The sequence below is a fragment of the Bos grunniens genome, chromosome 21 (genome assembly GCF_055505025.1).
Source record: "Bos grunniens cultivar Pamir isolate PY7600 chromosome 21, Bosgru_T2T1.0, whole genome shotgun sequence".
NCBI classification, from domain to species: domain Eukaryota; kingdom Metazoa; phylum Chordata; class Mammalia; order Artiodactyla; family Bovidae; genus Bos; species Bos grunniens.
In genome coordinates, this window is record NC_141185.1 from 28,864,925 (window position 1) to 28,892,508 (window position 27,584).

A 27,584-nucleotide genomic window follows, 5' to 3' on the forward strand; every position below is an offset into this window, starting at 1 on the left:
CATGAGTCTTTACGCAGACCTATGAGATAGAGACATAGAAAACATAATTTGCTCAAATTAATCAGAGTTAAGTAGGAAGTAGGACCCAAGCTTAGGCAGTATGATCCAGAACCTGTAGTGTTTGTTAACTATGATTGTCTTAAAATTGAACTTTTGCTTGAAAATGCCTTTTATTTTAGCTTCATGTATAATTTTAATTTCCTTTTATAAAATGTTAGACGATTAAAGCATTTTTTCCTAAGTTGGGTTTTAGTGGGTAGAGAACTTCCAAGAAATGCTTTTGTATACCTTTCTTGGAAAATATATAGAGCATGGGCACGTTTCTTCTGAATGTTAGTATATGATGTATGATTAATTTAAAACTTTTCTATAAATGGCTAATGAAGTTCTCTAATGACAGTTTTGATAACATAGATTTATAGTTCAGGTCAAGGCTGAAGAGGGATATATATGAGTCACGTAATTAGACACGTCTCTTTCCATTTCCCGTATCAGATTCTGAGACGTCCGTCCCTACAGCGCCGAGCTGGCTCCCGCTCTGATGTAACACACCATGCTGTCACCTCACAGCTACCACAGGTCCCAGCTGGAGCAGGGAGCCGACCTATTGGGGAGCAGGTAATATCTTCATGTCTGCCTTCCTACAGTGGAGTTTTTTCCTTCCACAGTAAAGCACTGACTGAAATGTCTAGGAGAATCTACAGAGGGGGCACGGTGAGTCCAGGAAGCAACCAGAGTTAACAGAAGGATACTTGCCCATCTACTTGGGTTCCATATACTAGGTAGAGTCCATGATTGCTCTCCCGTAATGCAGACAGGTTTTTTTTTTTACTTGAGACACCCTCCTTGGCCTTTTTGTGGTAGTAAACATATATTAAAATCAGTTCAGTTACTCAGTCATGTCCGACTCTTTGCAACCTCATGGACTGCAGCACGCCAGGCCTCCCTGTCCATCACCAACTCCTGGAGTTTACTCAGACTCATGTCCATTGAGTTGGTGATGCCATCCAACCATCTCATCCTTTGTCATCCCCTTCTTCTCTTGCCTTCAATCTTTCCTAGCATCAGGGTCTTTTCAGATGAGTCAGCTCATCGCATCATGTTGCCAAGGTATTGGGGTTTCAGCTTCAGCATCAGTCCTTCCAATGAACATTCAGAACTGATTTCCTTTCGGATGGACTGGTTGACTCTCCCTCTAGTCCAAGGGACTCTCAAGAGTCTTCTCCAAAACCACAGTTCAAAGCATCAATTCTTTGGCACTCAGCTTTCTTTATAGTCCAACTCTCACATCCTGACTACTGGAAAAATCATAGCCTTGAGTAGATGAACCTTCGTTGGCAAAGTAATGTCTCTGCTTTTTAATATGCTATCTAGTTGGTCATAACTTTCCTTCCAAGGAGTAAGCGTCTTTTAATTTCATGGCTGCAGTCACCATCTGCAGTGATTTTGGAGCCCAAAAAATAAAGTCTGCCACTGTTTCCACTGTTTGTCCATCTATTTGCCATGAAGTGATGGGACTGGATGCCGTGATCCTCGTTTTCTGAATGTTGAGCTTTCAGCCAATTTTTTCACTCTCCTATTTCACTTTCATCAAGAGGCTCTTCAGTTCTTTTTCACTTTTTGCCCTAAGGGTGGGGTCATCTGCATATCTGAGGTTACTGATATTTCTCCCAGCAATTTTGATTCCAGCCTGTGGTTCATCCAGCCCAGGGTTTCTCATGATGTACTCTGCATATAAGCGAAATAAACAGGGTGACAATATACAGCCTTGATGTACTCCTTTTCCTATTCGGAACCAGTCTGTTGTTCCATGTCCAGTTCTAACTGTTGCTTCCTGACCTGCATACAGATTTCTCAGGAGGTAGGTCAGGTGGTCTGGTATTCCCATCTCTTGAAGGATTTTCCACAGTTCATTGTGATCCACACAGTCAAAGGCTTTGGCATAGTCAATAAAGCAGAAATAGATGTTTTTCTGGAATTCTGCTTTTTCGATGATCTAGCAGATGTTGGCAAATTGATTTCTGGTTCCTCTGCCCTTTCTAAAACCAGCTTGAACATCTGGAAGTTCACGGTTTATGTATCGTTGAAACCTGGCTTGGCGAATTTTGAGCATTTGCTAGCATGTGAGATGAGTGCAACTGTGTGGTAGTTAGAGCACTCTTTGGCGTTGCCTTTCTTAGGGATTGGAATGACAACTGACCTTTTCCAGTCCTGTGGTCACTGCTGAGTTTTCCAAATTTGCTGGCATATTGAGTGCAGCACTTTCACAGCATCATCTTGTAGGATTTGAAATAGCTCAACTGGAATTCCATCACCTCCACTAGTTTTGTTCGTAGTGATGCTTCCTAAGGCCCACTTGACTTCACATTCCAGGATGTCTGGTTCTAGGTGAGTGATCGCACCATCTTGATTATCTGAGTCATGAAGATCTTTTTTGTATAGTTCTTCTGTGTATTCTTGCCACCTCTTCTTAATATCTTCTGCTTCTGTTAGGTCAATAGCATTTCTGTCCTTTATTGAGCCCATCTTTGCATGAAATGTTCCCTTGATATCTCTAATTTTCTTGAAGAGATCTCTAGTCTTTCCCATTCTATTAGCCTTTGCCCTGCTTCATTCTGTACTCCAAGGCCAAATTTGCCTGTTACTCCAGGTGTTTCTTGACTTTCTACTTTTGCAGTCCAGTCCCCTATAATGAAAAGGACATCTATTTGGGGTTTTAATTCTAGAAGGTCTTGTAGGTCTTCATAGAACTGTTCAACTTCAGCTTCTTCAGCATTACTGGTCGGGGCATAGACTTGGATTACCTTGATATTGAATGGTTTGCCTTGGAAACAAACCAAGATCATTCTGTCATTTTTGAGACTGCATCCAAGTACTGCATTTTGGACTCTTGTTGACTGTGATACTTCATTTCTTCTAAGGGATTCTTGCCCACAGTAGTAGATATAATGGTCATCTGCGTTAAATTCACCCATTCCAGTCCATTTTAGTTCGCTGATTCCTAAAATGTCGACATTCACTCCTGCCATTTCCTGTTTGATCACTTCCAATTTGCCTTGATTCATGGACCTAACATTCCAGGTTCCTATGCAGTATTGCTCTTTACAGCATGGTTAATAGCTATTTTCTAAGATTTGTAGTTTTCACAGTAGAGAAACAGAAGTATTAGCCTATTAGCTAACATTTATTTATCTTTAATTATGTGCTAGATACTGCTTATGTATAGTAACTAATTCAGTGCATTCAACAACCCTTTTAAGTTATCATTAGTCCCAGTTTTCAGATGAAGTGATTACTAAAGATCACACGTAGAAGTTTTAGATCCCAGATAAAACTGGTTTCAGACCTATCAAATGTCAGTTTGATCTCCTGTAATGGTTCATCTCAATTAAGTGTTATGAGGGGGCTAAATATGTACATGTAAGTATTTACATAACTATTGTTTAAAAATTATTATATCAGACATTTATAATATTTATAATTCATTGAATATTTTGTTGATAAAATTAATAAAAGCAAAGAAGAGGAGAAAAATGTTCCTTAAAAAAACTTGTATTATGGAAATTTTTAAACATGCTAGAAGTAGAAAGTAGAAGTAGAAAGAAATATTGCAGTGAATCCCTAGGAACTCATCATTTGATAAATCAATACTTTGTAGAACTTGTTTGAACTATTTGCCCCAAAGTGATTTAAATCAGCTTCAAGCGCTGTATCTGTTTAGTGTGTAATTAAATTATTTAGAAATAATTATATGTTCACAATGAGTTGCAGAGACTGAAAAGTCTTGTGTGCCTTTTGTCAGTTTCTTCCAGTGGTTACATCGACCCAGTGTTTGTGTATGGTTCTTTATCATTTTATCACATATGTAAATTTGTGCAACCACCAGTAAAGGTGCTTTTTTTTTTTTTTTAAAGAAAATATTCACGTGTACTTTATTGTCAAAAGTGTTAATAGGTCTGATTTACAAAAGCGTAAGGCTTCTTATGATTTCATTTGTCTTTTCCAGTATTTTTGAGAACTTTAAAGAAGCTGTTAGATACAATTCATAAAACCTCTGTTTATAAACATTTTCCCCAAAACCTACTTACTTTTGATAAATCATTAAGAAATGTGTATATATCTATACATGTTTGTGTTGGCTCATTTTGTGCTTAAGAAATATGGCTGAATAAGACTATAAAATACCTATAGAGAGAAGTACTCAACATATACCTTATTTTATAGATAGCATACCATTGTTGCAATAATGAAGACTTTTATAATGTTTATCTGTACATGGAATTTTATCTTTATAGGAAGAGGAAGAGTACGAAACTAAGGGGGGCCGCCGGAGAACATGGGACGATGATTACGTGCTCAAGCGGCAGTTTTCAGCTTTGGTTCCTGCTTTTGATCCTAGACCTGGTCGAACTAATGTCCAGCAGACAACTGATCTAGAAATTCCACCCCCAGGTATAAGATATTTTATCTTTTGTGATTTAATTTTAATAGATTCCAGATTAAGTAGTTAAGTACTATATAGTTTAAAAAGTTAAGATACTACTTGTATATGCAGATTATAAATAACAGGTTTCAGGAAAAACTATATATCAGCCACAAATCCTTAAAAAATACAGCTTTTTTTTTTAAAAAGGAACAAAATACAGTATTTTATTTTTTCAATTTTTATTGGAATAAAATTGCTTTTCACTGCTGTGTTAGTTTCTGCTGTACAGCAAAGTGAATCAGCTACACATATACATATGTCCTCTTTTTTGGATTTCCTTCCCATTTGGAGCACCACATAGCATTGATTATATTTTATTTTTTATTGAAGTATAGTTGCTTTACAATGTTATTTTTTGTTGTATAGGAAAGTGATTCAGTTATACATATATGTACTCTTTTTCATATTTTTTGCATTATGGCTAATTACAGGATGTTGAATATAGTTCCCTGTGCTATACAGTAGGATTTTATTTATTTTATATATAGTAGTTTATATGTGTTAATCCCAGTCTCCTAATTTATCCCTCCCCCACTGCCTTTCCCATTTGATAATTATAAATTTGTTTTCTGTATCTATGAATCTGTTTGTTTCATAAATAAGTTCATTTGTATCATATTTTAGGTTACACATTTAAGTGATATCATATGGTATTTGTCTTTCTCTGACTTATTTCACTTATTTGTCTTTCTCTAACATAGTATGTTCATATCTAGGTTCATCCATGTTGCTGCAAATGGTGTTATTTAATTCTTTTTTATTGATAATAAATTACCAGTATTTATTAATAAATAAATATTTTATAAATATATCAATAATTGATGAATATTGATTTATTAATAATTTTATGTATTTCTAGTTCATTGTGTGTGTGTGTGTATATATATACACATCACCTCTTCTTTATCCATTCATCTGTTGTTAGACATTTAGGTTGCCTCTATGTCTTGACTTATAAATTAGAGTATTTTGAAAATACACTGTTTTACAGTTGTATAAATTTTAAAGTAAGGCCTCATTTAAAGGTAGATAGTTTGTATTCTGTTTTCTACTGGATTAAAATTGTTAAACGTGGAGACGGAAACGGCAACCCACTCCAGTAATCTTGCCTGGGAAATCCCATGGACAGAGGAACCTGGTGGGCAAAGAGTCAGACACTGAGGGAGGGGCAGGCGCTCGCTAGAGGCCCCAGAGCTTTTGATGGCAGAGCCAGCACTGTGGCTGAGGACTCCTGGCTCCCAGGCCTCTCTCACCAGATAGGAGCGTGGAAAACTAGTCTAAAATACGCCTGAGGGCTTTCCTGGCGGCTCAGTGGTAAAGAATCACCCCCCTGCCAAAGCAGGGGACGTGAGTTCCACCCCTGGTCTGGGAAGGCCACACGTGGCAGAGCAGCTGAGCCCATGCATCACAGCCACTAGGCCGGGGCTCTCGAGCCCGGGAGCCACAGAACTGAGGTCTGTGGGCACCAGAGCCCATGCTCCGCAACAAGAGGAGCCACAACTAGAGAAAAGCCCACGCAGCATGAAGACCGTGCACAACCATAAATAAAATCATTAAAAAACAAACAAAAAAAAATAAAATTGTTAAACGTTACTCCCATTCAGCTTTTCTTTGAAAAGCTATGTAGTGGTTTTACTTATGGCCTCTGGAGTCAGTCAGCCTGAGTGGTAGCTCCATGTCTTACAACTCTATTTTGGATGTGGTAGGCACACTAACGGAGAAGGCAATGGCACCCCACTCCAGTACTCTTGCCTGGAAAATCCCATGGATGGAGGAGCCCAGTGGGCTGAAGTCCATGGGGTCGCTAGGAGTCGGACACGACTGAGCGTCTTCACTTTGACTTTTCACTTTCATGCATTGGAGAAGGAAATGGCAACCCACTCCAGTGTTCTTGCCTGGAGAATCCCAGGGACAGGGGATCCTGGTGGGCTGCCGTCTCTGGGGTCGCACAGAGTCGGACACGACTGAAGTGACTTAGCAGCAGCACCAGGCACACTAATGGCCCCATGCACTCCACTGCCCTCCTGCCTCCACCCCGAAAGCTGTATAGGTCCTAACCTCTAGAATTTGTGAATATGTCACTTAAACATGAGAAAAGACTTTGGAGATGTGATTAAGAATCTTGAGATGGGGAAATTATCCTGATTTTCGGATGAGCCCAATGTAATCACAAGTGTCCTCATAAGAGAGCAACAGGAGGGTCAAAGTCAGAAAGCAGCAATTATACTGTTGAGGGGCCATTAGCCAAGGAAAATGGGAAGCTTCTGGATGCTAGAAAAAGCAAGGAAATGGATTCTTCCCTGGAGCCTCCAAAAGAAACAAAGCCTTGCCGGCCCATTTTAGATTTCTTACCTCTAGAATTATAATACATTTGTGTTGTTTTAAACCACTCAGTTTGTGGTCATTTGTTACAGCAGCAATAGGAAACTAATATACTCGGCAAATCCTTACCCTGTGCAAGCCTGACTTTCCTCATCTGTTATCTGGGGAAAACAGTAGTCCTTGTTTGACCATATAATTAAAAGGATTAAATGAGGTAAAATATAGAAAGTGCCTAGCGTGGTACGTGATGTGTGTCTCAATAAATGTCAGCTACTGCAATCAATATATTATCCTTCAAGAAAACTTAGATGTTAGTGTGGACTGTACTTTTTACTTGATAGAAAGATACTTAAGTTAAATGTGAAAGTAAGTACACTTGATAGTATAACGTGTGGTAAATGACGTAGTATGATGGTGAGAAAGAGTATGAATAAAGATGTCTCAAATAGGAAAATCTACTCAGAGTACAAATAGGTACAAATTTTCGATAGAGCTCTTTAGCAATGTATTGCATATTTTTACTGCTACAAATTGGTGTTATAGAAGTATTCACTTTATACACAGGTGATTAAAGAAGTATTTTTAAAAACTTGGAAATGACCTTCATTATGTTTTGAGAATGGAATTGTTTCAGTTAAAGTACAATGGAATGTCATGCAGTGAATAAAATAATACCTTATAACACTGTATCTTGATATGAGGAAAAGATTCTTGAGATTTAAAAAGAGAGTACATCACTAAATAATTGTGAACCTAATTGTCTTTCTGTGTATGTACTTCATAATACACTCATTCAGTATACCTAAAAAGTTGACAGGTCTTTAACTGAGTATGTGATTTTCTCTGGATGTAAGATTATTAATAATTTTAGAGTTTTCTCATTTATAAAAATAAAATTTTCTGAAATACTAACAGTTGTATGTATATCATAATAAAAATAAGAGATCATATCATATGCATAAATTCTACTCTAGAACCCTTTAAGTAGCATAGGTATATTCTTCAAATTAAAAAAAAAAAAAATTGAAACCAAGAGAATCTTAAGTAGCTGATCTCTTTACCTTGTCCATGTCAGAAGGGCTGAGATTTCATGTGACCTGTCTCCTGATGGCACAGTCCTCTTTCTGGACTGCTTGTTTTAATGTTCTTCACATCTTCTGTATTTTTAGGAACACCTCATTCAGAGCTTTTGGAAGAAGTTGAATGTACTCCATCACCTCGATTAGCCCTCACTTTAAAAGTAACAGGTCTTGGAACAACTCGTGAAGTTGAATTACCACTCACTAATTTCAGATCAACCATCTTTTACTATGTACAGAAATTGCTTCAGTTGTCATGTAATGGCAATGTGAAATCAGATAAACTTAGGCGTATTTGGGAGCCAACATACACGTAAGAAATTTTGATTTAATATTTTAAGTAGATATTTTCATAGTATATAAGCCAAGTATTATATTTTCTATATTTTGTATTATAAGAACAGAAAAGATTAAGTTCTCTCAGTTTATAGGAATAGATAAGAACATTTCTGACTCCTGATCTATAAAGGTTAATGTTTACAACTGGAAGGAACTTTAGACTAATTCCTTATTTCATGATTGTTGAACTCTTTGACCAGGATTGTGTATGAAATAGTAAATATTTTCTACGTTTGAGAGTCTCTGAGTTAAGCATACCTCTCTTTGTTCTTCATTTATCTGTTCAACAAATTACTGTCAATGACCTTGGCCAAAATTTATATAACATTGTAGTACTTTGTTTTCTAATCTGTAAAATGAGAGCAGTTGTGAGGAATCTGCAAATTAATATATATAAAGTAGATTCAGTGCTATCTGGGATGTAGAGGGTGCTCAGTAAGTATTACCTATTATAATATTTATTATGTAATAATATGAATTTATATAGTTTAATATTATAACTATTATAGTCATCCTGCATGACTTTATTTTTGTTAGTTTCTATATCTGATGTTCTGTTAACATCATTGATAATCTTATATAATGTTTAATAAAGTAATCTATGTCTTTTTGAGACAGAACAGAAGGTCATCATGGCATACTCTTCCTTCAGTTTTAATTGGAATAATTAAAGTTGACAATTTGATCTCAACTGCCTTACATGAACATAAGGGCTCTTGGCCCTTCTTACTCTTATCCATCTAGATACAAACACATCTCATTTTTATAACAATATGTGAAAGCTATAATACAAGATATAGCATATTCATTTCTTTAAAAGTTCCAGGTTTGATATATGTTTTCTTCTTAATAATGCTAAATTTATAAGCCACAACTTTTTCAGGAATATGATTTCTGCTACTTTTCCCGGTTTAACAGATTAATACTTTTTCTAAATATGCTTGATCTTAGTCAAAAGGTGGAGAAGTGATACATTTTTTCTTAATAAATTCTCTGAGTTCAGTGTTTAAGCATATAGTGACCTCATCATATGTTTTTAAAGAATTGAAGCCTTATTGGAAATAACACAAACCATTTGATTTATGAATTAACTTGAATAATATCTTCATGTTTAGAATTATGTACAGAGAAATGAAGGATTCTGACAAAGAAAAGGAAAATGGAAAAATGGTAAGTATTTTTAGGAAATGAATCTTTATTCTTGGCTACTTAGTAAAAGAAAAAGAAAAGCAAAGAAAAACTAACACTGTGTTTCAGTTGAACAATTGAGGGAGAAATCAGCAACATGGGATTCTTCAGATTAGCTTAAATGCATGATCTTGAAGCCACCTTACGAAATGCATGTGAAATACCATAGACTTTATAATCAGGAAAGGCCAACATTTGGTTTTTCCTATTGTAGGGTTGTTGGTCTATAGAGCATGTGGAACAGTACCTTGGCACTGATGAATTACCAAAGAATGACTTGATAACCTACCTGCAGAAGAATGCAGACGCCGCTTTCCTGCGCCACTGGAAATTAACTGGCACTAATAAAAGTATTAGGAAAAACAGAAATTGTTCTCAGCTCATAGCTGCATATAAGGTATATATTGGCATCAAGACACTGTTTTGATTGGGAATGGCTTTGCTTTGTTTGCAGCTTTTTAAGTATTCTTACAGAAGAGCAGTTCGTTGGGACATACTAAAAAATGAGGTTGAATTAACATTGTTAATATGCCAATGCTAAAATTTCAAATTTGGTTTGTGGCATTGGATCTAAATACATAGTTTTAACTGTGGCTTTCAGTAGTTATATTTTGAGAATTTTATTGGTTTAGAACACATTAAGCCTTGACTTGGGTGATACTGTTTTTATTTTAAAAGAACACATTTTTTTTTTTTTTTAAGAATTCGAGCTTTTTCACATTAATACTAATAGGATGATATATTGTTTTTCTTGAAAATGATTAATGGCTGGTTTTCCTGTTTCTATAGGATTTTTGTGAGCATGGAACAAAGTCTGGGTTAAACCAGGGGGCCATTTCTACTCTTCAAAGTAGTGATATTCTGAATTTGACAAAAGAACAACCTCAGGCCAAAGCAGGCAATGGGCAGAATTCATGTGGCGTGGAAGACGTCCTTCAGCTCCTGCGTATTCTGTATATAGTTGCAAGTGACCCTTACTCAAGAATATCCCAGGAAGGTCTGTAAGAATCCTTGTTTCATTTCTGTGGCATTTAAACAAATAAGTCAGTTTATATTTTTATTGATTCTATTACTTTTACAGAAGGTGATGAGCAGCCTCAGTTTACTTTTCCACCAGATGAATTCACTAGCAAAAAAATCACAACAAAAATTTTGCAGCAAATTGAGGTAATAAGACCAGATAGTTGAACTCTTGAATCTGTTGGACTTTCAAAGTATTACCTCTCCTTCTTTTTCTTCCTCTCACCATTTGTCCTGTTAAGAATCGACTCCCTTTTGTCTTTGTTAATAATAAGACTTTGTTGTTTGTTAAATTGCAGGAACCATTGGCATTGGCAAGTGGAGCTCTGCCAGACTGGTGTGAACAGTTAACCAGCAAGTGTCCTTTTCTAATACCGTTCGAAACTAGACAGCTTTATTTCACATGTACAGCATTTGGTGCATCAAGGTAGGAAGTGTGTCTTCTTATTTTTTAATGTTTTATATAAGCTTAAAATGTACTTATACTTTATCTCAAGACTGATGCGGAGAATATATTGGTTTCTTGTAAAGAGTTGTCAATATTTGGAAATTCCCTGATGGTCCCATGGTTTGGACTCCACGCTTTCACTGCCAAGGGTGAAGGTTCAGTTCCTGGTGGGGGAACTATGATCTTTCAAGCTGTGTGGCATGGCCAAAAAAAAAAAAAAAAAAGAGTTGGCAACTTTTAAACATTTTTGGTTTCTGGTTGTACATAAGCATTCTTAGAACAGTGTGGATTTAAGTGCTGTGCTTTCCATCAGCTAGCATTTATTGTACAGTATTTAAGTGGTTTACATAAATTTTTAGTTGCTGAAATTCCCAAGAATATAAAATTTAATGCTTGAAAATATCTTTGACATAACATTAAAATATATATTTTGGCCATTATTTTTCTCTTGCTACCATGTAACATACTGTAAATTTTACTTTTTGTTTTTCTGTCTCCTTCATTAGATGAGAGTTTCATGAGGGCAGGGGTTTCCGGCAGTTTGGTTCACTGCTCTCATTGTGCTGTATGTTGTACTGTATGTAATGGATGTACATTGTACTGCTCTCATTGTAGTTGCTCCATAAATATTTACTAAATGATTGAATACCCAGAGTAATTTCAAAGTAGATGTAAAAAAGTTATAATTTAAATGGATCTGCCTGTTTCCCTGATAAGTTACATTTGTTGTACCATTTTATATCCTTTACCAAGCATTTGTGCACATAACACTAGGCAGTAAAGAACACTGAATGCTAACCATTAGACCACCAGGGAACTCCTGATTTTTATAAGTGAGGAAATTGATTCTCAAAGTATATAGCTGATTGGTCTCAGGGTACCCAAAAAGTTACAGCACATATGGTAGATCTTTCATCTTGTTATTCTTAGTTCAGGAGTCTTTCTTCATCCTAGATGGGTTAGCTCTGCGTTGTTACAAAGAAAATGTTTCAAACTCACAATACTGTTTCAGTGGTGGATTTAGTTATTTAATAAAGATAGCTTAACCATTTTTTACATTCTCTGATTTAGGAAATGTTTATGTTATTAGGTATTATGAGTTTGTCAGTATTTTTATGTGTTGTGTGGGATTGGACCACAGACCTTAATTTTGATCTGTTAATTGCTAAAATAAAAAGGGAAAATACAGACTCAGTATTTTCTCAATTTATTTAAGGAAATTAAAAAAAAGATTAGTGTATTTGATCACTTGATAAAATACTATTTTTAAAATATTCTTAAATCTTTTGAATTTTGTTGCTTGTGTAGTAGTACAATCAACTGTTGCTGTAGGCCACAGCTACAGAGATGTTTTTCTATTTCAGAGCAATTGTGTGGCTACAAAACCGACGTGAGGCCACTGTGGAAAGAACAAGGACCACAAGTAGTGTGAGGCGAGATGATCCTGGAGAGTTCCGTGTTGGTCGTCTGAAGCACGAAAGAGTAAAAGTTCCACGTGGTGAATCACTGATGGAGTGGGCCGAGAATGTCATGCAAATACACGCAGATCGGAAATCAGTGCTTGAGGTACTGCTATATAAATTTCTTTTCGTGTGCAGGAATGACAACCAGAGAGTCAATCTCTGTTCTTCCACTGCATAAAAACTACATTAGGGGAAAAAAACTGCATTAGATACAAGTGTAGAGGGATTCCTCTGCCTTCAGGGTAAAGGCCTTCTCCTCTGGCAGGGCATCTCTCATGAGAGGATGTCAGCTCACCTCCTCAGGATCAGGATCTCATGGCTTAATGAGCAGCAAAGAGTATCTTCACTCATGAAGTGGGAGAGCGCTTGGTCCGTTTGCAGGACACCGCTCATTTCTTAGCAAAGCCTGAACCAAGTAACTGTATTCCACAAAGGCTTCTGATACTCCAAATTTTACCTTTATATTAATTAATGCTGTGCCACAAGATACCTGCTTTTTTTGGAGCATGTGTGTTTTGTAGTATTTAACTTGAATTGTGCTTGGTGTTGTATCATGGGTTTTTGTTTCTGTATTGAGAAATTTTATAGCAATTGGCTGTAGGAAATTCATTATATTTACTGCAGAGATGTTATTGTGGGCATTGTTGATTATATTCCTTATATATGAGAGACAAAGAAATACCTCTCCTGTCACAGGTGTCAGCCACCTGATTTGTTTATTTTTTGGATCACAGACTGTGGTAAATATGATACATCTCTAGAAAATGTATAAGTCTTATGGTTTTCACTTTAAAATTTCTGTGCCTGGGAATTCCCTGGTAGTCCAGTGGTTAGGACTCCACACTTGCACTGCAGAGGACACCGGTTCAGTCGCCACGCGGATCAGTCAAAAAGAAGAAAGAAATTTCTGTGCCTTCATCTGTTCTTTTACCCATATGTTCCTCTAATGTAGATAATTCTTAATTATTATTTTACCATGTATGTATATTTTTATACGCTGCCTCAAATTTCTAGAATACATGGAATATGTATAAAAATCCTTAAAGTGATGGCTGGAAGTCAGAAATAAGTGAAAGAGTTTAGGTTTTAGTGTCACATAGACAGACACACACAGACACAGATCTGTATACCATCATTTCCTCAAGCAAATGATATAACCTCTTTATCTAAAATTTGATTTGCTTTGATGTGAAAAGGAGATGATAGTTTATTTTGTAGGTTTGTTGTGAGAAGTAAATTGATGTATGAACAATGCTAACTACAGTGTTTGAATATGGAATAGTGTACAACAAATCAAATTTCTCTTTAGAAAAACTAAAATAAAAACTGTTGTGTGGCTTATATTATACCACTGCTATTTTAAAAAAACATATTACAGTAGGACTGGATTTTGGCAAGAATGGGATCATTACAGAAATGATTTTTTTAAAGCTTACTTTCCCTCATAATTTATTTGTTCATGTTTAGGTTGAATTTTTAGGAGAAGAAGGAACTGGTTTGGGGCCCACCTTAGAGTTCTATGCTCTGGTAGCAGCAGAATTCCAGAGAACTGACTTGGGAGCTTGGCTTTGTGATGACAACTTTCCAGATGATGAATCTCGTCATGTAAGATTAATTTCCTATTTCATGATTTGATTGCGATTCAGCTTTTAGAAAGTTAGAAAGTTAAAAATTGGATATGCTTTCAGAACGTGAGTCAGGTTTTCTGACTCTGCTTTTATTATTGAATAATCTTGATATTATTAAAAGATAAAATTTAGTCAACAAAACATATTTAATAAAGTGTGTTTATAGATACTATCTAGCACAGTTAAGATGTTTAATGTTTATGGGTCTTTTGATTTTATTTGCATTTCTTCTTCTAAAAAAATCAGGTCGATCTTGGAGGTGGATTGAAACCTCCCGGATACTACGTGCAGAGATCATGTGGACTGTTTACGGCTCCATTTCCACAAGACAGTGACGAGCTTGAAAGGATCACAAAACTCTTTCATTTCCTTGGAATTTTCTTGGCCAAATGCATTCAAGACAATAGACTTGTGGACTTACCTATTTCCAAACCTTTCTTTAAACTTATGTGTATGGGGGACATTAAAAGTAATATGAGCAAACTGATTTATGAGTCACGAGGTGACAGAGACCTACACTGCACTGAAAGTCAGTCTGAAGCCTCTACAGAAGAAGGGCATGACTCACTCTCAGTAGGAAGCTTTGAGGAGGATTCAAAATCAGAATTCATTCTAGATCCCCCCAAACCAAAACCGCCAGCTTGGTTTAATGGAATTTTAACTTGGGAAGACTTTGAACTAGTAAACCCACACAGAGCCAGATTTTTAAAAGAAATTAAAGACCTTGCCATCAAGAGGCGCCAGATTTTAAGCAACAAAGGTCTTTCTGAAGACGAGAAGAACACAAAATTACAAGAACTAGTGCTGAAGAATCCATCAGGTTCTGGGCCTCCACTTAGCATAGAGGATTTAGGGTAAGCTTTATATATATATATATTAATTCACTTATATATATACTTTCATATATATATATATATATACTTTCATATATATATATGTATACACACACACACATACATACATACACACACGCATACTTCAGCCTAATGGATGAGTAAGGTCTAAAGCTTTTGTTCCTTTGTCTTCAGTAATTTGCAATAAGCCTGGTCCCCAGTGGTTGCATTAACTAACTCGGATACTGCAGATTTTTCATAAAATTCTATTAATTTGTATCCATGTAATTATTATATCCTTGTTATATTTAACTGTGATTTTGGATTGATTGCAAGGCTTTGCTTTCCTTTTTTTCCTTCCTTCTTTTGAGAATATTGAGAAGTTATGTTTAATATATTCAAGGTTTGATTTGAGGTGAGAATAACAATAGAGCATTAATGACTTGTGTAAAGCAACAGTTTCTGTTTTTTAAAAAAAAATCTTATAAACATGTTGCTGCCATAATTCATTGCAGAAATCTTTAGTTCATTAATTTTGTGCCATAAGGAGGAAGTGAAACATGGAAACATGAAAGGTGATGTTTCATGCGACTTCTGCAAAACCAGGTTTGGTAACAGTTGTCCAGATCGTTTTCTTGCACAGGGGTTTGCATTTTAAAAGGCCCCATATTTAACATCTAATCTGGTAGAGTGATTTTGTTATTATTGCGTGTATGGAAGGGTTCGTGGTTTTGGCAGCAGTGTTTTAAAATTAAACACCAGTGTTAGTTGAATGTTAATCTAATTCTTTTTTTTCTGCCCTCCCAGTTTAAATTTCCAGTTTTGCCCTTCCTCAAGAATATATGGTTTTACAGCTGTGGATCTCAAGCCAAGTGGTGAAGATGAGGTACAAATTTTGCTTTTAAAAATGTTTGTAAATTCAGAAAAATCCTCTTAAAATATTCCTAGATATTAACAATTACCTTGACAAATTTTCCTTTGCAGATGATAACAATGGATAATGCAGAAGAATATGTGGATTTGATGTTTGACTTTTGCATGCATACGGGTATTCAGAAACAGATGGAAGCCTTCAGAGGTAATTTTAAGGCTCTTTAGCTTAATCCCTCTCCTTTTACTTTGAGACACCGAAATTAAGGTACTGCTATGCTCAAAAATTAGACTATGCTAGTAATCTCTAGATTTGTCATCTAGTTTTTTGTCTTCCCAACAGTTAGGTCAGGTCCTACAGGGTACCCGGAACAGATTGAACCATTTTCAAGCTGTAGCATACCCTAAGCTGCTCTTCCTCAGTAATGAGGGACCTACTTTGGCTTTTGTTTTTTCATTTGTAAGTGGATATAAGGTTGCATACAGGATCAGGATGAATTAAACCATATTAGAACCTAAAGTCTTAAGGTAAAGAGTGAAGCAAAATATATTGAACTGTTTATCACTTACTAGTTTTTAAAATGAGAACTTTGCTTTGGCTGGCTTGTATGACATAAAGAACTGGTTGGGAAATTATTGGAATTTGGCTACAGACCATAGTGTCTGAATATTCTCTCTACATATACATCTGTGATACTAAGCAAAGATTTCTGTATTTAAAACCCTAGCACAGTTTTTATTTCAAGCTACTTTTATTTTTATTGGCTTTTTCAAATATTTATATTTGTCTTCTGTCCATTTAGTTGAGTATTTTGATTTGAAATTTGTGGTTTTGAAATTGTAACTTGGAAACACAAACTCAGTTGTGTTTTGTTTTTGTTTTTTTGCTGTGTGTAAAATGTAGATGGGTTTAATAAAGTTTTTCCAATGGAGAAATTAAGTTCCTTCAGCCATGAAGAGGTCCAAATGATTCTTTGTGGAAATCAGTCACCATCCTGGGCAGCAGAGGATATTATTAATTATACTGAACCTAAGTTGGGTTATACACGTGACAGGTATGTGTTGGTTATTTTCTAAGATAGACAAATTGTTTATGTTTATCTTAGAATGGCAGGTTCTCTAAATGACTCAGTGAATTATAATGCATAAAATGAGAAAGCAATTAAGTCTCACCATTATCAAGATACATATTCATGGATAAGCCTGAGTTTATATAGAAAGTCACCTGAATCTTAGCTGATGTTGATTCCTTTTAGTTCAGTTCAGTTCAGTTGCTCAGTAGTGTCCGACTCTTTGCAACCCCATGAATCACAGCACGCCAGGCCTCCTTGTCAATCACCAGCTCCCAGAGTTCACTCAGACTCATGTCCATTGAGTCAGTGATGCCATCCAGCCATCTCATCCTCTCTCGTCCCCTTCTCCTCCTGCCCCCAATCCCTCCCAGCATCAGAGTCTTTTCCAATGAGTCCACTCTTCACATGAGGTGGCCAAAGTACTGGAGTTTCAGCTTTAGCATCATTCCTTCCAAAGAAATCCCAGGGCTGATCTCCTTCAGAATGGACTGGTTGGATCTCCTTGCAGTCCAAGAGACTCTCAAGAGTCTTCTCCAACACCACAGTTCAAAAGCATCAATTCTTTGGCGCTCAGCTTTCTTCACAGTCCAACTTTACTCACTATATTTTAACTGTTCATCATCTTAACAGTTGGGTCATTTATAAACCCTTAGGCTTTATTGCTTTTATATTAACCTTTATTTTTAAATATTTTAAAACTTACAGAAAAGTTGAAGAATAGTTAAGAATTCTTGTGTATTCTTTACCCAGAATCACCAGTACTTAACATTTTGCTGTACTTTTACATTATTTCTCTCTATACACACGCACATACATTTTTTCTGAACCATTTGAGGATATGGAGCATATACCATCTACCTTTACTCTTCAATGTATTAATGTACATTGTGAGATTCTCTCACATACCTATACTTGTTAGGAAATTCTTGATTCCATATTATTAGCTAATCCATGGTGTACATTCTAGCTCTGTTGATTATTCCAGTGATGTCTAATAGCACTCAATTCACTTCTGTTCGCCGCATATCAGGAAATTGTATTTAGTTGTGATTTATAAGTTTTCAAAGTAATGTAAATAAGAAAGTATTATTTTAAACTTAAGTAACATTGTATACATAGCTTTTTTAAAATAAACTTTTTATTGAAGTATAACAGAGAAGTATACAAATTGTATGTAGAACCTGAAGAATTTTCACGGAATGGACACACCTGCATAATCAGTACCCAGAATGAGAAAAATCTCCAAAAATCTGTCCCCATTTACTATTCCTAGTCATTAAATCACTATTTCCATTGAGCTTTTCTGATTTGCTGGCTTTGTTGCATATTTGATTCCTATATTCCTTTGTAAGACAGACAGTCTTTGAAGGATATTTTTTAAGTATTTTGCATCAGCTCATTTCATACTTACCCAAAAGTCTCTAGACGTGGTTTTTTTGACATGTGGATATTCGTTTTGGGGGGTTATTGCTGGCTTATAAAGTAGTGGTAGTATCTTTCATTTAAATCAGCTATCAGATCACTGTAACTGTTTTCTTCTTGTAGCCCTGGCTTCCTTAGGTTCGTGCGGGTTTTATGTGGTATGTCTTCAGACGAGAGGAAAGCATTTCTGCAGTTTACCACTGGTTGTTCAACTCTGCCTCCAGGGGGACTGGCTAACTTGCATCCCAGGCTCACAGTTGTACGCAAGGTACAAACTCTAGCTATTGGGCAATGTAAACCAAATTTAGTTACCTAAGGGTTGAAAGAAATGCATATTTAAAGTCATGGTCTTCTATTGTTTTCAATTCTGTTTCTGTGCAGGTTGATGCTACTGATGCAAGCTACCCATCAGTGAACACATGTGTGCATTATCTCAAGTTGCCAGAATACTCTTCGGAGGAGATCATGAGAGAGCGTCTGCTAGCTGCTACAATGGAGAAAGGCTTTCATCTCAATTGAGCTTTGAAGTGCAATGGGAGACATCAGAGACTTAAAATTCTAGTGAAGCCTCTTGTGTTTGTTTGCAGAGAAGTATATGATCCTCCATGCTAATGACACTTGCCTTTTTTTCCACCATTAAGGCTTTAAGAACACGTGGAGTAAGTTTGTTAGCTGCTAATGACAAAACAAATCCTTTAACTATCCAGCCAGCAAGTACATAGCACAGAACACTGTGTTGCTACAAGGGCTCATGTGACTGGAATGAGGTGGTTCTACTTGACTGTTCCAAAGAGCAGCTTCTCAGATCTTCAGTGTTCACTGGTAAATTTCTAACAGTGTATTTGTGTAAAGTTTGTCATTTCATACTTCATACACTACAGTTGCCATCACTGATCCCTGTTTTGCTGGCTTTTAAGCTACTTGGTCAGAAATCCTGCTTCCTTAAAACATAGAGAGTTAATGAGCATCTCAAGCTTTTTCTTTTCCTCTTTAATGATGCCTGCACTATCAGAGTATATCTAGTGTTCTCTCTTTTGTTTGGCATATAATCATGCACAACGTTTTTATTTCTTTGAGGTGGGAGTATATTTTTATTTCCTAAATGCCATACTATAAAGATCAAATTCTTAAGTGTGTTTGTGCAGTTCAAAAATAAAAGATATATTAAGGGGGGGAGGAAAAAACACTGGTTTAGATGCAAGGCACACTTAAAGCAAGTTTTACTTTTGGTTGTATTTTCTTTGTATATTATAAACATTTATTTAACTTGTTGCAGTTTGAAGTAAAAAAAAAATTTCCAAAATGTATGCTTAACAATAATCATTAAAATGTTTGCAGCGTACAAAACTGTGTCATGTGACTGTTTCACTGCAGCCATCAGCCTAAGAGCTTAAATACTTGTCATTTTGAATCACTGACATTTCATTTTTTGAAATTACTATAGGAAGAAATGTTTTTTTCTATGTAAATCCACTTTACTGAGACTGGAAAGCTAGCAGAAATATATATCCACTTGCTTGTGATCCAGCTCTTACGTTCTGTCTTAAAGTATTCTTCACCTAAAAATAGCCATGTTTTTGTGTTAACTTTTTAAACACCAAATCTGCTACTTACAATTGTATCTTCAGTGATGTGTAAGTCTAAGATCCAAGAATAATTTTTGAATGTTGTATTGGTGTGAAAAGAAACCACTGAGATAATGCTGTTTCCTCCTTTTTAAAAGGGGGGCTCTATTTCCATTTTCCAAATTGTTTTGATTTATCCTATCTATGCATTTAGTTAAAAGTACAGTCACTAGGCCTGATTTTTTAGCCAGATGGCTTTTACAGGAGTAAAAAGCATTTTGGGGAATCACCCACTATTTACCTGTTTAAAAGGTACATTGCCTTTCTACATTAGAGATTTCTCCCACTGAAGTCAATCATTTGAGTAGTGTTTCTATTCTCTGCATGAGAATATTGTGACTGTGTAATCAGAGGCAGCATTTAAATAATTCACCTTATTGTTAGCCTCACAGTTCTCTGTGAGAATAAAAGTTAATAAAGCATAACAGCAATATTTAAACATATGACCTAGGCTTTAATCCAAAAGCAGTAGTGGTGATGTCTCAAAAAAGTCATGGATGCGTGACTAGACCTTTACACTAGCAGTAGAATTAAAATCCAGTTTATGTGTGTAGTATTGCCATTATTTAAGTCTCTAAAACATCTGTCAGCCAACTTTTATCAAGACTAAGTCTAGTAAGTACATGCGTGCTCAGTGGCTCAGTCATATCTTAACTCTTTGCAACCCCATGGACTGTAGCCCCCCGCCCCCCCAACCTCCTCCCGCACTCCTGCTCCCCTGTCCATGGGATTCTCCAGGCAAGAATACTGGAGATGGCTGCCATTTCCTGCTTTAGGGGATCTTCCCAACCCAGGAATTGAGCCCGTGTCTCCTGTGGCTTCTGCATTGGCAGGTAGATTCTTTACCACTAGCCACCTAGGAAGCCTCTAGTCTAGCACAGGGGTCAGCAAACTCTGGCCTGCCATTTGCCTTTGTGTGGGCCATAAACTAAATATGGTTTTGAATTTTTTTAAGTAGTTGAAAAAAATCAAAAGACTAAAAATATAATGTGAAAACTTTATGAAATTCAGATTTCAGTGTCCCTAAATAAATGGTTTTACTAGAACATAGCCATGCTGATTTATTTATGTATTATCTATGGATCTTTTTGCATTACAATGGCAGAACTGACTGGTTACAGCAGAGACCGTGTGGCCCACAAAGCCTTAAATACTTATTTGATCTGGCCCTTTGCAGAAAAGGTTTGCGAATCCTGGTCTAGCACATTGCTACAGCAGGTAAAATTGATGAGTCTTGTTATACAGAGAGTAACTCTGAAATGCCAGGAATCTTTCTGTAGAATGAAAAGTCCAAGGACAAGGTAAAGCTGCCCAATCTGAGACATAAATTTCATGAGTGTGGAAATCATTTAGCTGGCAGTCACAGTTGAACAAGAAACCTGAAATTAGATGACACAGGCTGTCACAGACGGAGAGTCACATTATAGTTCACTTTGTATGAGTCAAGTATTATGAGACATTTACTTGGGTCTCCACATGGAGTATTTTTTCCAGTGGTATCTACCTAGTATTTTTTTGTTGTTCTCTCAAGGTACTAAAATCTGTGCCAACATGTTATTTAAATGCTATTTTGGTATGACCCAAAAATTAATTTTATGCACTCCCTCGTTACTTCTGGTGTACCAGTTTCAGCAGTTACCTGAATGTGCTACTGATTAAGTGCCTATCAACTAGGACAGTGTTTTCCAACTAATGTCTCAGAAAGACCTCCAAAGCACTTTGATCTAGACTGGGCTTTCCCCAAACCTTGGTTTCTCGATGCATACCATTACTGTTCTGGCAGGTCAGAAGCCTTTCCTCTGCCTTCCTGAACTGAGTCCAGAACAAGATCTGCTTTTGGAATTCATTATTGACTGGTTGCCTTGGTCTTCATAGATGCAAACTTTTGAAGTATATAAGTGAACTTTTAGAAACAAAGAATTTTAACAAAATTCCTCCTACATATACATGAGAGAGTGAGAAATTAATAGTGAATGAGTTAGTACCTAGAATGTCCATTTATGTCCTCTTTTGGAGGGCAGAGTGTTGTAGGTAAGGTAACTTTTGGGATTCCATAGGACGGCACGATATCTTCATGTATCAAGACAATATATTTCTACTTCCTCCATTGTACCTGCCCTCCTATCCCTAACATGAACATGCTGTTAGCTAAGGCAGTTCTGCATCTTCTACTGTTGATGAAGCAGCAAAAGCACAACTATAGAAAGGTTTGGGAGGATCAGGGCATTGCTCTTCTATAGTAGCTTAGCGGTCTTCTTTGCTTTAGGACATTCCAGGAGAAGAGGTTGAAGGAATAAGAGAGGGGTAGATGCATTTCACAGTAACCTGAACTGATATTCTCTTGTATTCCAGTTTTAGACTTTGAACTAAATTTCATTTACCAATAAATTTACTAATAAGATAAACCCTTTACAGTATGGCACACAGGATAGTCAGTTCTCTGCTCAGTCGCTCAGTTGTGTCTGACTCTTTGCAGCTCCAAGGACTGTAGCCCACCAGGTGGCTCTGTCCATGGAATTATCCAGGCAAGAATACTGGAGCAGGTTGCCATTTCCTCCTCCAGGGGATCTTCTGACCTAGGGATTGAACCTATGTCTTCCTGCATTGGCAGGATTCTTTACCAATGAATGACCTGGGAAGCCTTTAAGATAGCAGTAAGGGCTGTCTTAATGTTTGGCCACTCATTATAGTAACATTCTTTGTAGAGTTAATTACATTATGGCATTGTAATTGTTAAGTACCTATAAAATGTGTATCAGGTTTTTAGAAACTGGAAAGAATTTTTCATTAGGCGCACACATTTGCTAAACTTTTGACTTTTTAAAGAAAGATAGCATTCAGAAAACTTTTATTCAAAGTGCTATGCATGTTCACGTGAATTTTAACAGCTTATTGGCCAACGGAGAGCTCTCATTTTCTTCCCACCCGGTGGTGCTATTCCTGAATTTATCTCTTCACAAAGTCAAGCAGATTCCGAAAAGTTGCCCTTAGTACTACACAAAATCTAAACAAGTGAGGAAAAAAAAAATGCTATGGTCAGAAAATAAAACTTGTCTCTGTTTAGAGAAACTTTTTCTTTGTACATCGTATTTTAAAGCACACTTTTGTTTTCCGTTGGGGACTGTGGAGAACACGTGTTTAAAGTCTTTGGAAGGATAGCCATTTTGCAGTGTTGGTCTTCCAGGTCCTTGTGGGCCAGCGATGTTGAGAGGCGCTCCATGGTATTCTCGTTTCCTTTGAGCCGACGTTGTCTGGCAGAGCCTCTCTGTTTTCAGCTGTCTGACATTTTATCAAGAATTAGTAGAGGGGCAAGAATTCTTGCCCTGTTCATTTCCACAATGCAGCCATTTAATACCATCTCATCCAAAATGATGTGTACTTTATCCAAGTTAAACATGATCTAGGGTTATTATTAAGGAAATTAGTTATAGAAATGTTAACATTCAGTAAACAGTAACTTATGACTTGGAATTTTTCTAGTGTAAATTAGTCTAAACATGAAGTTTTTTTTTAAACAGATTTCCTAAAATTAAAATTGGTGTTTATACTAGAAATTATTACCTTCATGTACACAAATACACTTAGTTTCCCCCTGGTTAGGCTCACTGGACAATAGACATAGAAATGGAGCAGCTATATACCCTTTAGCCAGAGGGAGAGGGGATGTACTAAGAGCTGGAGAATAAAGCAAGTAAATTTTGGTAAGAGTGTATGTATGACCTGACCTCAAGAACAATGTCTTCCCAGATAGCAATAATAACAGTAAATAGCCATGACTTACTGAATACTTATTATGTTCCAGGCATTGTGTTGAGCGTTTTACATATATTATTTCAGTCTTCTCTTTGTTTCTGTGATGTACGTGCTAACAGTATTCTCATTTTACATAGGAACAAAGAGGCTCAAAGCTATTGTCCATGGTCACATGGCTAGTAATTGTAACTTTGGAATTTACATCCAGAGTTTTGGCTCAGCTGCTCTGCTTCCAGACTTCTCAGGAGAGGCCCAAGGCTGCTGAGTATACACCCTCCCTCTACCCTCAAACTTCCACCCCAAAAAATGCCTTTTCAACACAGCACCCTTAGCATGAGACAGGCTAAAGGAAAAAACAGTCACTAGGAGAAATGAATGAAGAAAAGCAAGGCAATGTTGACTTAATTCCCAAGGAGATAAAAGTTCCAGTTTTCAAGGGAGTACTTATAAATGGAGCATTCTCAAAATACTCATTTGAGAATTATGGAGCCACTTTAGCTTCCTGATGTTCCTGGTAGAAAGTCGGGACAGGGCATAGGGGAAGAAAAAAATATTGTTAGACTATGATATCTAGCTAATTAGAAAGAGCCAAATTCTTCCCCCAGGAGCCCCTTCATTTGAGTACCTAACTTTTCCTTTGTGAAACTGAACTGGAAGAGAGAATTAAACTCTGAGGGCGATGACAACAATGGCTGAAGATTTCTAAAGTCTACACTTTACTGTCTTAGGTTTTCATTACCAAAGAGCAGGATCTTGGTCTGTTTAAAAAACAAAACAACAACTGATAGATTATTTCAAATAGACAAACTTCATTCAACAGGGAGTGATTAAATGTACAAGGAGAGTTCATAATTAGTAAATCTTTGTAAAATGAGTCACTAGTAATTCCAGATGTTCAAAGCTATTGTACTTGTTTGGTGAAGTACATCTGTAGAGAATGAGACAATCCTGTGAATGACTTTTAAGTTTCTATTAGGCTCTGTGTTAATACCTCATTAAGCTCTGTGAAAATAGTCCTTCCGCAGAATAAACTGTTTTTCAGGAGCCCATGGGAACTGTCCTTAAGTGACCCAGAAAAGAAAAAAAAAAAAAAGCTTTATTACACCTATTAATAATATCTTCCAATTAGATGGATGATTGCTTTATCCATGGCCAACCTGGGACTGGAATATTAGGCCTTTGACTTAATCCTATTCACTGGACCCAGAAGCCAGAACTTAGAAGCCACAACAAGGCAGGAATAATAGTGAAGTATAAAAAAAGGCAGAAGCACAGGTGGCTGCATGAAAAAATGCCCTACAGAATCGCCCTGTTGTATTTTTTTGGTGGCAAGGTGGTGTTTTTTTAACTATAGTTGACTTACAATGTGTTAATTACTGCTGTACAGCAAAGTGATTCAGTTATCATACACATTCATATATACGTAACACTGATATTCTTTTTTAAATGTTCTTTTCCAAAAAAAAAAAAAATTATTTTCCATGTTTTATCATAGCACACTCAATATAGTTCTCTGCTATACAGTAGGACCTTGTTGTTTTAAGGCCTAGTGCCTTTGAAAATGTCAGTCCATCCAGGGTGATACTCAGATAGAAGGAGATCTCATTTTAATGTAGTCTATTTGAATTGATGCAAACTGCTCTGAAAGACTGCTCCATCTCTGGCAAGAAGATGATCAGCAATTCAGATATCCCCTTGAACAATCAGCCCAATGTTTTGAAATTCAGATTAAAATTTACTGCTGAATCTTATCGACCACTGACATCTTTATATTACAAGGTCAAGATCCTTCAGTAAGTTCTGAATTTCCCAACATCCTGGAAACATGAGTTGCTTAATGAGGTCATTCTGTACTGTGGGCATGTGACGGCCTGCCTATCTGACTATGTGGCTCAAACCCCTAATAATCATGCAAGTTTCTGGCACGCTACAGGGAAACCACAGACCAAATCCAACGTGAGGCAAAAGCCTGAAAGCTGATTTCCTCTTAGAATCATGTGACACCTTTAAAATAAGAATCCAGCTGTTGTTCATATCTTGATTTGGTTCATAAGCAACTTGTACACAATGGCAAAGCCAAGAGTAATGGCATTTGTGCTACTAGCCAGGTGAGCAGGGACCAAGAAATGCCCTATATGCCAAGGCCCATGGCAATAAACAGGCAAACACACCTCAGCCCTGACATTTGGAATAGGAGGAAGCAAGAAAGGCATAGGCTGATGGTCTATTAATGTGATGAGCTATAATGACTATTTTAAGAGGATCCAACTGCAGATGGTGATTGCAGCCATGAAATTAAAAGACGCTTACTCCTTGGAAGAAAAGTTATGACCAACCTAGATAGCATATTCAAAAGCAGTGACGTTACTTTGCCAACAAAGGTCCGTCTAGTCAAGGCTATGGTTTTTCCTGTGGTCATGTATGGATGTGAGAGTTGGACTGTGAAGAAAGCTGAGTGCCGAAGAATTGATGCTTTTGAACTGTGGTGTTGGAGAAGACTCTTGAGAGTCCCTTGGACTACAGGGAGATCCAACCAGTCCATCCTAAAGGAGATCAGTCCTGGGTGTTCTTTGGAAGGACTGATGCTAAAGCTGAAACTCCAGTACTTTGGCCACCTCATGCGAAGAGTTGACTCATTGGAAAAGACTCTGATCCTGGGAGGGATTGGGGGCAGGAGGAGGAGGAGACAACAGAGGATGAGATGGCTGGATGGCATCACTGACTCGATGGACGTGAGTCTGAGTGAACTCCGGGAGGTGGTGATGGACAGGGAGGCCTGGCGTGCTGCAATTCATGGGGTCACAAAGAGTCGGACACAACTGAGCGACTGAACTAATTGAACTGAAACTTCAGGTTATACTGAACTCATCTGACTTAGAAATCCTTGAGGAAATTTGTTTCCTCTCATGGGCACCCTAAGGTTGGAGCTGACAGGAACTAAAAATAGCTTCTCAGAGAACAGATTCATAAAGCCCGATCTTTTCTCAACCCAGAAACCTAAGAGCCTTTCTGAATTCTGGGTAATGTGGATTGGAGTTAAATACTGTAGGGCCCCAGTAATATTTGTGCCACTTGAAATCAATTTTTTAATTAAAGTGATTGAAATGTTTCTGGCTTATATATTGGAATTTTGATCTCTGGATCATGAAACACTTCTTGAACATAGTATTTTAATACCAGTCTGGTGGTCTAGTCCTCCTTTAGGAAGAGAAAACTGAGGAGCATACATTCAAAGAGGACCTCAAAAGCAATTCCTGTCAAGAACCCTGCCTAGGAACTAAACTTTCTGATTCTGTATTTTGCTCTCAGGTCCCTTGTCTTCTTATTTTTCTTTCCTTTTTTTTTTTTTTAAATAAGATCATAGCTAAGCAAAGTTCTTTAAGTAGGGTGGGGGGAAAACATATTCTCACTTTTATACTTTAACTCAATTTCTCATATAATTAGATTAAGTTGCAAAGAGCTAAGTTGTTCACATTTCCCACAGAAAATCAAAAACTACTGTAAAGAAGATTATCATCTTGAGGATTCTGCATAGTTTTGGATATATTCTCCCTGTAATAGTCTTCTGTCCACTTTTACGCTTTGTATGGTCTTAGGTCACTGAAAAGGAGTGTTGTCTTTTTTTGTTAAATAGGTTTCCCATAAAGACCCACTCCCATTCTGAGAGCAACAAAGACATTTGTGTGTTTTTGTTTGTTTGTTTTAGTTTACATAGGCTTATGTAAAATAACACATATATCAAAGTCAGAATTGGGGTCAATGAACCTGTCATTTCTTGTGGTCCGCCCCGCCCCCCTCGCCTCCACCCCGCCCCCACACACACACACAACTCTGCTTCTCATAGCTTGCTTCCACTGTTCTTGAGTAAACAGAACCAGAAGCATGGAACCAAAGGAGCTGGGGTAAGACAGACGGACCTGGTGAGGAGGGAGAGGCGGGACAGGAATAGTAGGGGGTGAATATGCTATCTATAGGACTCAGAAACACATGTAAAGGAAACAGAGATGGCGAAGGCTAGGGAGAGCCAAAACAGTC

The 27,584-nt window shown here is 36.9% G+C and overlaps 2 protein-coding genes across 25 annotated transcripts in view; one reads left to right on the plus strand and one right to left on the minus strand.

The window, feature by feature from the left end:
* Positions 1-19,518, plus strand: part of HECTD1 (HECT domain E3 ubiquitin protein ligase 1) — a 76,879-nt gene extending 57,361 nt beyond the window's left edge. For 10 of the 18 annotated variants that reach the window (XM_086363715.1, XM_086363717.1, XM_086363719.1 and 7 more), the window contains 16 exons: positions 496-618; positions 4,296-4,452; positions 7,978-8,200; positions 9,342-9,396; positions 9,629-9,811; positions 10,204-10,411; positions 10,496-10,581; positions 10,734-10,861; positions 12,247-12,448; positions 13,813-13,950; positions 14,220-14,827; positions 15,614-15,692; positions 15,791-15,884; positions 16,581-16,731; positions 18,295-18,439; positions 18,553-19,518. In XM_086363715.1, coding sequence (XP_086219841.1) covers positions 496-618; positions 4,296-4,452; positions 7,978-8,200; positions 9,342-9,396; positions 9,629-9,811; positions 10,204-10,411; positions 10,496-10,581; positions 10,734-10,861; positions 12,247-12,448; positions 13,813-13,950; positions 14,220-14,827; positions 15,614-15,692; positions 15,791-15,884; positions 16,581-16,731; positions 18,295-18,439; positions 18,553-18,690 — 2,718 coding nt within the window. In that variant the 3' untranslated portion in view covers positions 18,691-19,518. The remainder of the gene's footprint in view (positions 1-495; positions 619-4,295; positions 4,453-7,977; positions 8,201-9,341; positions 9,397-9,628; positions 9,812-10,203; positions 10,412-10,495; positions 10,582-10,733; positions 10,862-12,246; positions 12,449-13,812; positions 13,951-14,219; positions 14,828-15,613; positions 15,693-15,790; positions 15,885-16,580; positions 16,732-18,294; positions 18,440-18,552) is intronic. The other 8 variants (XM_086363723.1, XM_086363725.1, XM_086363726.1 and 5 more) reach the window with 1 other exon arrangement.
* Positions 9,402-27,584, minus strand: part of AP4S1 (adaptor related protein complex 4 subunit sigma 1) — a 61,836-nt gene continuing 43,653 nt past the window's right edge. For 6 of the 7 annotated variants that reach the window (XM_086363783.1, XM_086363782.1, XM_086363781.1 and 3 more), the window contains one exon: positions 22,628-23,196. In XM_086363783.1, the coding sequence (XP_086219909.1) occupies positions 23,068-23,196 (129 nt within the window). In that variant the 3' untranslated portion in view covers positions 22,628-23,067. Of the gene's footprint in view, positions 11,074-22,627; positions 23,197-27,584 lie in introns of those variants that run through there. The other variant, XM_086363784.1, reaches the window with a different exon arrangement.